Genomic DNA, 11,653 nt, shown 5'->3' with positions numbered 1-11,653 from the left:
AGCTAATAATAAATAGCTAATTAAAAGCCAAGGAGTACATAGTACACAGTTTTTTTTCTTTCTTTTTTTCACATCAGAAATCTTTTGGGTATTCATTGTAAGATAGTGGATAGTTTAATGTAAATTAATTTGTACAGATTCATATATGTTTATTCTGTATATGTCTTCTTTCACCATAAAATGAACACAATTTTTAAAGCAATCAAGCGTTGCAAACTATTTTTTCGTTGGCACCAATAAAATATCACCTTTAAGCTTTTACATTTTTCTTTTCAGACATTACGTTCCGAAACATAAAAAAAAACTTTGAATGTACTTTTCTATAATCTATTCAAATTAATCTTAAAATGCATCATGAAGAGTTGATTTTATTCTTTGGCTTGTAAACTGCTCAAGTTATGAAGCCGGGTTATAACAAGTAAAAATAGCATCAAAGAAGAAGTTCCAATGAGAAAAATATGATTTAATGAAGTAAATTCCTAGTATTTAATTCATGATCTTCTGTGGCAGAACATAGGTCTTCTTGACCTCTTGAAAATTAGTTATGATCATCATATTCTTAGAAATGATAATCATGAATTAGGGTGTTCATGGATCAAGTTGGACCAGGTTTAATTAGATTAGACTCAACTCTAAAAGGGTTGTTGAGTTTATTTTGACTTAATCCAAAAGTGATTCGAAATAAATTGGATTAATTTGAAATTGATTCGATGTAAAATTAGTATATTATAAATTTGTAAGTTTTATATACTAAAGTAATAATATTTTAATTTTAAAAATTAAATTTAACAAATTTTATATCATATTTATACCAAAATAATTATTTTAAAGTAAAAATAATACCATATAATATGAAAAATATTAATTGAAATATAAAAATATAATATAACATTACTAATTTCACTCTAAAATATATATTTTTATTATAAAAAACGACTTCGAGACAAGCCGGACGACCCAAAGCATAATCCGAATCTGACTCGAAAATAACACGGGATAAAAATGATAAATTCAAACCCGATAAAATATGCCTCGAGTCTGAACCGGATTTTGGGTCGGTCCGAATCTTGAACACGCCTAATCATGAAGCAAATTTTTGCTTTATTTATTGACCGTTCTTGATATAGATGCATCTTTTTCAGTGACTCAAAACATCAATTGACCTCATGTTAAAATTAAAGGGGTTACAGAAGATGTTAGATTCCATTTGACTGAGGCCAATGAATGAAAATCCATAATCTATGATCTGATAATTAGCAAATTATTTTCAGAAAATTGGACATAATAAAGGATAATTATCAGAAAAATCATCCGTATATATAATAATAATATTATCTCATGCAGGCCTTGGCAACTGTAGAACATAGAAGTTAATTTTAATACAACTTCTGCCCGGCTTTTGTACGTAATTTGTGTATTTTCCAGTTTTTGCAGATTCCTACCTAAGAGAGAAGCACGTAAGAGCTCACACGCAACCAAAATATGAATCATGAACCTTAAATTAATTATTTATTATGTCAATTAATAAAGCCATTAACCAATCATGGACTATTTTCAACGTGTTGGAGGTGGAACAAGGAAAGAAGGCCCTAGTAGTTTTCCAAGTGTCCTTCCTATTTTCTTAACTAAAATCCAAAGTACATTTTTTTTTATACATCTCATTTTGGCATATGACTTTAAACAGGTAACTGAGTAATGGCAACAAAATATGAATAGAATAAAAAAAAGGAAAGAATAAAAGAATGGCTACAAGATCAGGCCAGTCAAAGAGAACATAATTAGTAAGAAATCACCTTGATGCCTTGTATGTTACAAGGAAACAGATTCAATTTCCGCTACCAATGCGAAATTCGGTATGCTTTATCAACCATGCTATGTGTACAAAAATCAGCCACCAAATTAGTCACCTGTATAAAATATATGCTGAAATACAAAATACACATTAAAAATATATTGAACAATACATGTATTTATACACAAATACATAGTAACTGATTTAATGGTTGGTTTTTTATGTGCACATAGCATTTCTTGTGTTCTATATGTACCTCAAGTCCTCAACATTCAGTGCGCCGAGAAATATAACCTAACATTAGTAAAATGATTAGTGCAAACCTAGACTTTGATGAAAAGAAAAAAAAATTACTTTCAAGTATCTCCTTTGATACTTTTACTGGTCTTGTGAACTGATGAACAATGCTTCTTGTTTTTCAAACTCTGCTGATGCTTCTGCACTTTTGTGGAGCATGTCATCACAGGGCTCTTTATAGCACAAAGCTTGTGCTTCATACGCCAAGGGAACAGAAGTTGAAGGCCACAACCCTTTAGAGAAGAAGCATATGAGTGCCTTGAATTACTGCAAGTATCACAACCTTTCTTGTTGTAACCATTGTTTGGAAAATGTGCAGAAGATGATGCTGCCAATGCAGTGGCATCAGGGAGAAAGCGATTAATCATATAGCTTGAACATTGATCAACATTAGATTCTGAAAGCTTTAATCTCAACACATCATTGCTGCTACTGTGATTTGTCTCTGATTGTTGGACAACAATGTCTAATGCCTCTGATAAAGAAAAAAGTTCCATAGCATCTGAATAAACTTCACTATTCTTCTTGTTCTCATTGTCATCATCGTCGTCATCATCACCATCACAACCATCATCTTGATCAAATGAAAGAACAGCATTACCTAAGTCAGCTTCAGCTGCTGCTCTTGGAAGATGCTGAAGGCAAGGTGGTAATTGGAGCCGAGGCATTTCTACATCTCGGTCGTGGATGTTATTGCTCCTCTCTTGGTTTTTCGGCTTGCCTGGGGCTTGCTCCCATGAAAATGGAATACTTGTGCTTTGTAACATACTAAGTGATGTACCTGCAACAACTGAATTAGCAAGACGCCTTGTTGATAGAAGGGGTGCATTGAAGTTTAACATTCTGCGGCATTCCAAATCCATGGTCATAATATTTTGTTCTGCTTGTTCTTCCATTTTTGGTAAGCTTCTATAACAGCAACAACGGAGAAGATATTTGGGGGAAGAAAAAAATAGGAGGATATGAAATCAAGTTAGGTGGAATACATAAAAGCAGTTGAAACTATGGACCTCTCATGAAAATCATTAAAACTAAAGTCTTGCTTTAAATTTGTCACAGGTGGGTTTAAAAGCCCCCTTCACGTGGGAAGAGAAACAACATACCAGATCTTTTTTTTCTTTTACAGTAAATATTTGAAGGTTATAAATTCACATTTTCAATAACATTTAACAAGGTAACATGAAGCTAATGTAAATAATAAAAAAATGGCATATGAATTTCTCATGTACGAATTACATATACACATCCACATTCCACACCATTAAATTTTCACAATTTTTAACATGATCTGATTGATCTGAACAGGATAGAAGAATCCTCTTCCCCAAAAATAAGTGCATATAGTAGAAGTTGGGGAAAAAGAACAAAAATAAAAGGAAACAGTCGAGAATAATTGAGCGCATGACAAATCCTATAGATGGTGATGGAGATAGCAGTTTACGTAGAACTTATCACAAATACAATTGAAATAGCTGAGAAAAAAATCTGTTTATATAACACAGTGGCAAAAGGTTACAACTTACAGCATGATGTAAATCGGCAATTGCTCAGCCAAAAATATGGTGGCAAATACTGAATCTTTTACATGACAAATTGACTTGTATATACAAGTTTTGTCTAAAACTTTATCACCATTCTTACAGGTGAGGCCTAGTCAAGAATAGCAACAGCAGCAGCTGTTTGCTCCCCTACTTTCCATTCAGTTTCAATCGATCCAAATTATGTCTCTAAATTCTCTTTTCCTTCTGTATTCTGCATCTAGAAGGCCAGCCTATGAGAGCGATATATATAGACCATACTCTTTCTAGAGACCATTCAATAGATAAATAGAATTGATGATTACCAGGCTGTTAGGTGTAAAATGGTGCAGGTCAACAAGAATAGCATTGTCCCTTTATGGTTGAACAGGACAATGAGACATTGAGACACTGAAGATAACAATGTTAGTCACCTTCCTTCTGAGATGGACTCTCAGACTGTATTTCAGTCCCACTGTCTCTCTCACTCACTCTATCTCTTCCTTAGTGCACCAAAGATATTTGTGTCCTACCATGTCCACATATTTTGTGTCCACATATTTTACACTAACCAAATGCAACCTAGAGGACAAGGAAAACCTGATTATTGATCTGTGATTCTCTCACTTTTGTTCATTAATTTGCTCTCGTGCTTTATTACGGAGATCTAATGTCTCAGAATGGCCAGGATCAAGACAAAGGGCAGCTTCACAATCCTGGACAGTAGAAGCATAATCACCCATTGAATCATAAAATGCTGCTCGAAGATGCAAAAGTTGCAGATCTGGCTTGAAATTGATGGCCCTTGAAAGCTCCACTATTGCTTCATCTTCCTTGTGATCATCCATCAAAACTGATATACAGAGGTTGCATGTCAGTAAAAGTTGTGGGAGCAGTTTACTAGCTGGTTTCAATGATTTAAGACTTAATCATGATCACATCCAACAAACATGAAGTTCAGTATGAGCACAGTACAATATTAAAACAATAAGGCTCTAACAAATTCGGTCATCAAATGAGAATAGGATCACACTGTTAGGGACTTGGGTATTATGGGGTGCCCAAAGTCCCACATCGGGTAGTATGGGATGCTTTCCACTTTCCTTAGATACTTAACACACACACAAAAGATTTGTTTGCTCTCACACTTCGTAAATAACTACCGCTGATAAGATAAACAAACCCAAAAATGAACATTCCCATTTGCCCTCTCCAAGAAAGACAAGTAGGTTAAGCCTCTCTCTGTATTATCTAGTTCGAGTTACTTCATTCCTCACGAACACAAAAAAATCAGAACTACAATAATATTCCTTCAACAATAACATTGTATAATGCTGATTTTCAAATCACAAGTGTGCAAGATCCTTTTTCATTTATCATAACCTTACACCATGATGTTTTGAGGAGATAACATAATTTCTAATACAAGCATATATGTGGAAGTCCAAACCATCATTAGTTGGGAAGAGGAAAGCTTTATAGTGATTTTGATACTCATTGATCTTATCAAAAGCAAATGTTTTCTCAAAGCTAAATCTTCCATGCATAAGTTTTTAAGTAGGCCTTAAGAGTTCTACAAAGCTAGTATAAGAAAAAAAAAATAGCAAAATTCAGGTTGGAAAACATTACGGAAGATTTCAGAATGCCTGAAATTAATTAAATCACCACACTACAAGTACAACTGACCAGGATCTGCTGTCTGCCGAAACTATGATTTGAACACAAAATGGCTTACAATCACAACCAAACTTTCCTCCACCCTTCCCACTTCCACAGGTTTAAACAGTAAACATGTAAGGAGAATGACACAGAATAATATAACAAGTTGATTGGACTTTACCTGCTGCCCTATATCTGTAAGGATAAGTCCGTAGAGGATCCAACTGTGTTGCCATGTTAAGATCATTCTTTGCCATATCACGATCACAATATTCTGAACGCTTCTCATAAGCCGATGAATTGTTTTGGGCCTTTGCAATTAGCTTTGTCATCTCGTCATATGCAGCTTCGTTCTGATTTTTAAGATGATATACACGTGCCAAACCCTGATGTGCTCGTGTATGCTTGATATCGAGAGCATGCAAGTAGCAGTTGGCAGCAAGGTCCAGCTTTTCACAATCTACGTAAACACTCCCTAAATTATTTAGTGCCTACAATGTAAAATAATGACACAAGTAAGTTCATCATTTTAGCACTCAAATAAAATAGAAAATGATCTATTTAATCTGAAAATGATATTACACTTACTTGTCCTTTACGAAGGACATCTGAAGGACATCTAAGAGCTTCCGCCAAGAGATCGATCACACACTTTGAAGACTCAGAATCAAGACTTGAGTCAGCTAATACATAAGCTTTGAGAAAGAAAGCTTCAAATGATCTTTGTATAGAAATGGACTCCTCAGCCTTGGCTAATGCCTCTTCACGACAACCGGTATCATACAATATCCATCCTTCATAGACAAGTCTTTCATGTGCAGAAGTGGAATGATTTCTAGCTAGGCGTAAACTACGCATGGCTGCCTTTTGAGAATTTAACCTGCATGATTGAGGAACATTAATAAGGAAATACCATGATTGAATAAGTTATGGGTTAAATAATGGATGACTGAAACTCAAATTAACTATCTTACATGGACAAGAAGCAAAATTTATTAAAACAAGGTCATATACAAGAAATCTAGTTATGAACAAGAAATATACAACCCAATCATCTGATAAGTCTCCCACCGAGATATCAGCATCCCATATCTCAGAAACGGGATATGATAACAACTATGCCATGAAGGCATGAATCACCTCTTCAAAATGTTTAAGCTCGAGTAGAGCATGAATGGCTTTTATATGGAAATTTAACCCCCTCATGCATGGGTTCTTTGGCTAGAACCAAGAATAATACACAGGTCATCTATCTTGTGCCGAAATTCAACTTGGCAGCAAGGATTGAACTCTAAATCGCTTGATTAAAAAGGCTGTGATAGCATGTTATGAACGACCTCTACCAAAACAAAAATGACACTTGTATCATACTAGAAGTATATTATCCGGATCAAGACCAAGAAAAATGTAAAATAAAGCAAGGAAAAGTTGCATTTGATAGCATTATTCATCCAATTATTATCTTCACTTGTCTGCTTCATCCTATTATCTATTTATCTTCATTGTTCATCCTTAAATGAGCTCTTAAAAATTATAAGGCAAGCTAAATGATAACATCAAATGATACATGAAAGAGACAACTAAAGCTGCCTTGCTTAATTTCCTTACCTATTATCTTGCCTAGTTTACAATGGACACATAACACAATTTCCTCTAATTTTGACATAGTACAAAGTCACCAGTCACAATAATTAAGCTAAGCAGCCAATAGCACCATGAGTTCCATGCATAAATATCCAGTTCAAACTTAGAATAATTCAAAATACAAATCTGCCCATACCTAGCCATGATTCATTGACACAAATAGCATAGAAGTATAAAACAAACATACAAAACAATTCCATGCAAAGAGATTTCATGCCAGTAGAGAATATGGAGTTAAATAAATTATATTTGAATCAGCACAAGAGCTCAAGCTCACCTTAACAGGAGGAGAGATTGCCGAAAACATAAAATACTTTTCCCAGGGTCATTTTCTAACATCTTATGTACAACAGCCAAAGAACCAATATCATCAACAGAAGACCATCTATCATACAACTGTATCCAGCAATCAGCTTGGCTCCACTGCTGAGCAACAGGGCGGAGGAGCTCTACCAAGTGGTCACCACGCATATTCCCATGGAACATCATATAGTTTGGATCCAATGTCAAGATTGCCCTGACATCTCTTAGAGCCCCTTCATAGTCCTTGACAGCAATCAAGAACCATGCTCTGAATTCAAGGCAGTCTGGAGAAACCTTGAATCCAATTATTTTATTGATTTCCGAAATGGCAGCTCCGATATTTTTCTCCTCCAGCAAACAAACAGCCCGGTATTTATATGGAAATGAAAGAGTTGGATCTAATTCAGTGGTAGCGACCAAGTCTGCCATTTTCTCCTTCCCAATGCAATACAAAGACCTTTCTTGATACATCCAGCCAACTGGTTTATAATCAGATATAAGCGAGTTTACCATCTTGTACGATGAATATGTGTGACCACACTTATACTTGGCCCTTGCAACACCAACTAATGAATAAATATGTCCTGCCTCAACGGCAGCCTCAAACCAACGCTGTGCATCCTTGTATTCTTTCCTCTCAAGCAATACAACACCTAATTGGTGATAAGCTAGCTGCTTCTGCCAACCTTTCACCGCGCACTCTCCTAGTCTTTCCAAGAGCATCACAGTCTTATCAGACTTCAACTCTCCCTCCATTGCAACCTGGCTTAAAAAATAATACAACAAAAATGACGCATGCCGAGCCATAGCCAATCTATCCCTACCCTCTGGACTACAAAACAATTTAACAACATTTGCACGCTGCATTGAACTGGGTAGCTCTCTCAAAAAAACCTGCAAACAAGCTGCCACAAGCAGATGCGCGGCCTCCTCTAGCGCATAGTCAATCAGCAACATGGCATCTTCCATGCCACACACCAGAGAAGCCAGATGAGCATCACACGCAGACTTCATCTCATCACAGCAAAACTTATTTGCAAATGAAAGCAACTCTAGAACAACATTAGGTGTAAACCCATTCAGCCTCCTAGTCCTACTAAAAAGCTCAGCAGCCACCATTGCCTCAACAGAAATCCCATTCATTGAGAAGTTTATCTTCTCCTTCCTAGAGTCGAGGAATTCGCCATGCAACATTGCCTCAAACGGCCTCGAAAGTGATGCCATACAGTGTCTCCTACACCTAATTTCACTATCACCAATGCAAAACCACAATTCAACATCATCGTTGGAAGTTGAACATTCCTCTAAAAGCTCTTTATCATCACTACCAATAACTTCTCTACCCGAACATGAACACCGATCTAACACTGATTCAGGATCATAGCCTGGAATTAAGCTTGACCTGGGGCATTCAAGGTTTCCTCCACAACAATCTATTGCCGACGATCCAACGAGCTCATCCTCCCTCCTCTCGTACCGAAGCCACGACGAGAGCACAACCTTGTCGTTCACCTCTACAGCGTGCCGCCGCGCCGACCGGAGGCTCTGCCGGAACAACTTGGGGTCCTGCAGCCCACGGAAAATAGCTGCCTCCTCCAAAAACGCCTCCGATTTCGCCAATTGGTCACAATTCTCGACTCTCCGATAAACCTCGGCAAGTGTTTTCACGAAATCGAGGGACTTCAGAGAAGGCTCGATGGAAGGTTCTAGAAGCTCAGAGGTAGGCAGGCCATGAGGAAGAAGGAGGAGGCTCTCCAAAACGACGTCGCATGCTGCTGCCTTTGTTGATGCTGCTGTTGTGGTTTGGAAGCTCCGACCCTGTTTGGTTTGGGTGTGGGCTTTGGCTTGATCGTGAAGGAGGTGCTGGTGATGAAGATTCACAACGCCGCCACCGTCTGCGGCGGCTCCGGCGGCGGAGGGAGAAGTATCAAGCACGTGGACCTGAGTGCCTTTACAAGCGTCGATGATCTTCAAGCTCCGAATCGAAGTGAAGATGTTGTTCTGCATCTTCTTTTTCCCCCCAATTTGACCAAATTTGGAAGCTTTAACTGTCAAGATTTCAGAAGGAAGAGCAAATATTTTAAAAAAAATAATTAAAATAATCGAGGATTTAAATTAGAGAATCCTAAGATGGATTCTGATTCTGAGAGAGGAAGAAAGAGAGAATAAAATTGAGTTTGGAAAGATTAGATGAATGCAAATGAGGGGGAAAAAGGAAAATTGTGTTTTTTGGTGGGGGAGGGGTTTAGATCACCTTCTTTTGTGTGTAATATACTAGCAGTATACTAGCAGAGCAGCCACATAGGTTATTGTTTAGATTTAGAAAGGGTAAGATTAATTTAAAAAAAAATCTGAATTGTATTAAATAATATCAAATTATCAAGTAAAAATGGTATATATAACTTAAAATATGATGTTTAGCAAAAGAATATGATTATAAAAAGCGACAAAAAAATATAAATATAATATGAAAAATATAAACATAATATAAAAAATATATCAGACAATTTTAAAATATTATACAATTAATTAAAATAGATTACATATTTTATCTATATACTCATCAAAATGACAATTTAAAGATTTGTCAAAAGTAAAATCTAACTGAAACCTAATAATTTTAGGGTTATGATCTTTAACTTTATTTGAGTCATTTAAAACGTTGATATTATGATAATTGAACGAATAAGATAAATTTAAAGAACTATTACAAATATAATTTACTATGAATTCTGTAGTTTATTTCACCAATTTAAATAAGATATTTTGTGTTTTTTTTTTCTTTCACTATCTAATTGTACATTCTTGAATTATGACAAAAATTCTGCATATGTTCAAATCCAAAATACAAAAATAAAGTAAAGTTAGGCTAAAATTGAAGAAACTAAATGCTTCTTCTTTTTCAATATAAAATCAAAAGAAAAATTTTTAAAAGATTGATATCCAAGTATTCGATTTGTGAACAGAAAATGGTAAATCATTACAGAAGATAGTGCTTAAACTTGAGATAGCATTATCTAGAGAATCAAAATACATATGCACACCATAACTTTTTTCTAAAGGAATGTGCAGAATTTCACCATCTAAGTTGAATAACTACAATAACAGTTCATAAATGGGAGAACAACAGTAACAGCATAAATAGTACAAAAATCACACACACAGACCACGTGATCATAAATAGCAGCACCATCTTCCAAAAAATTGACAAATGAGATATCATCATAAATACTATTAACAATATGTAGCAATGTGTTTAACTCATATTCAACAATTCTTGTAGTTCTTGTTGATAAATTTAGAAATAATTCGAACCGAAACAGTATAATCATAAGGAGGCTGCAAGAAAATATGAAAATGAGAAAAATAAAAAGAGTAAGGGGCATGAGAATGAAATTTTAGGAGCAAAGATTCACAATATATAGAAATAAAAATCAATAAGATAAATGAAATACATTACTTGTGAGAAAGCAGCATGTTCTTTCAAGAAATTAGAGTATTTTTTCTTGAGTATTTATTCAACCTCACGATCATTGAATATAAAAAGATTATGTTCATTTCAATGTAAAACAATAATTTTGATATGATAACTAACACCAACCAATGAGAGAATTATATTAAAACCACATTAAAAAATATTAAGCAAAAGGAGTAAAAAAATATTTCAAGCTTTTAAATACAAAAACATATTTTGGGATTGCATCTATACACTCAACTCTACACGTATTACAATAAAATACATTGTTCACAACATTAATTGATGCACCACAAAAATATCGTAAGAACCACCACTTTTGATATTTCACCACATATATTATGTTCCCAAAAAAAAAGTAATTTGTCTTCTGATAGCAAGTATAAAATTAATTTATATATATTTAAAAAAAATAATAAAAAAAAGTTTTTTTAGAAATTATAGATAATATTAACTCGTACATATTTTGATGTATAAAGATATAAGTTGGCTAAAACAAGGTGCGTAAGCATTCACTCAATATTTTTTGACTATATAGAAGGATCAGTGATGATCAGATTTTTTGATGGTAAAGAATTCACAATAAATTCTCGTTGCAAGTATAGTTTCTAAACCAACAATAATTCTTTCATACAAAAATTTGTTTGTCACTAAAGCAAACCCAATAAAAATAATAACCGAAGTATTTAAACCTCGGGTCGTCTCTCAAGGAATTGCAGGGAGGTGTAGTTATTATTGATTATGGAAAAAGTATGTTTTTGGGTTTTTGAAAGGTTGAACAAGGAATGTAAATGACAAGAAAATAAACTAATGATTAAGAAAACTCTTGGCAAGGTATGAGAACTGGACGTCCTATCCTAGTTATCCTTATCAATTGTGATGAGAATTGTTCATTGCTCCCACTTTGTCAACCTCTAACTATGAAGGAAAGTCAAGTGGACCAATCAATTTGATTCCTCAAGTCCT

General features: G+C 34.8%; 2 protein-coding genes across 2 annotated transcripts; both read right to left on the bottom strand.

Moving 5' to 3' along the window:
* Positions 1-1,341: 1,341 nt before the first annotated feature.
* LOC130977001 (uncharacterized) lies at positions 1,342-3,244 on the bottom strand. The gene is made up of 2 exons (XM_057901988.1): positions 1,794-3,244; positions 1,342-1,438 (listed from the first exon to the last, which is right to left on the bottom strand). The coding sequence occupies exon 1, from the start codon at positions 2,983-2,985 to the stop codon at positions 2,149-2,151; it is 837 nt and encodes a 278-aa protein (XP_057757971.1). The 5' UTR covers positions 2,986-3,244; the 3' UTR covers positions 1,342-1,438; positions 1,794-2,148.
* A 293-nt stretch (positions 3,245-3,537) lies between these two features.
* LOC130974021 (ethylene-overproduction protein 1-like) lies at positions 3,538-9,485 on the bottom strand. The gene is made up of 5 exons (XM_057898741.1): positions 9,467-9,485; positions 7,187-9,260; positions 5,854-6,145; positions 5,447-5,756; positions 3,538-4,459 (listed from the first exon to the last, which is right to left on the bottom strand). Exons 2-5 carry the CDS (start codon positions 9,217-9,219, stop codon positions 4,230-4,232), a joined length of 2,865 nt encoding a protein of 954 aa, XP_057754724.1. The 5' UTR covers positions 9,220-9,260; positions 9,467-9,485; the 3' UTR covers positions 3,538-4,229.
* Positions 9,486-11,653: the final 2,168 nt, after the last annotated feature.

This window comes from Arachis stenosperma, chromosome 4, assembly GCF_014773155.1.
Source record: "Arachis stenosperma cultivar V10309 chromosome 4, arast.V10309.gnm1.PFL2, whole genome shotgun sequence".
In the NCBI taxonomy this organism is placed as follows: domain Eukaryota; kingdom Viridiplantae; phylum Streptophyta; class Magnoliopsida; order Fabales; family Fabaceae; genus Arachis; species Arachis stenosperma.
This window is presented reverse-complemented; position numbering and strand designations above follow the sequence as displayed.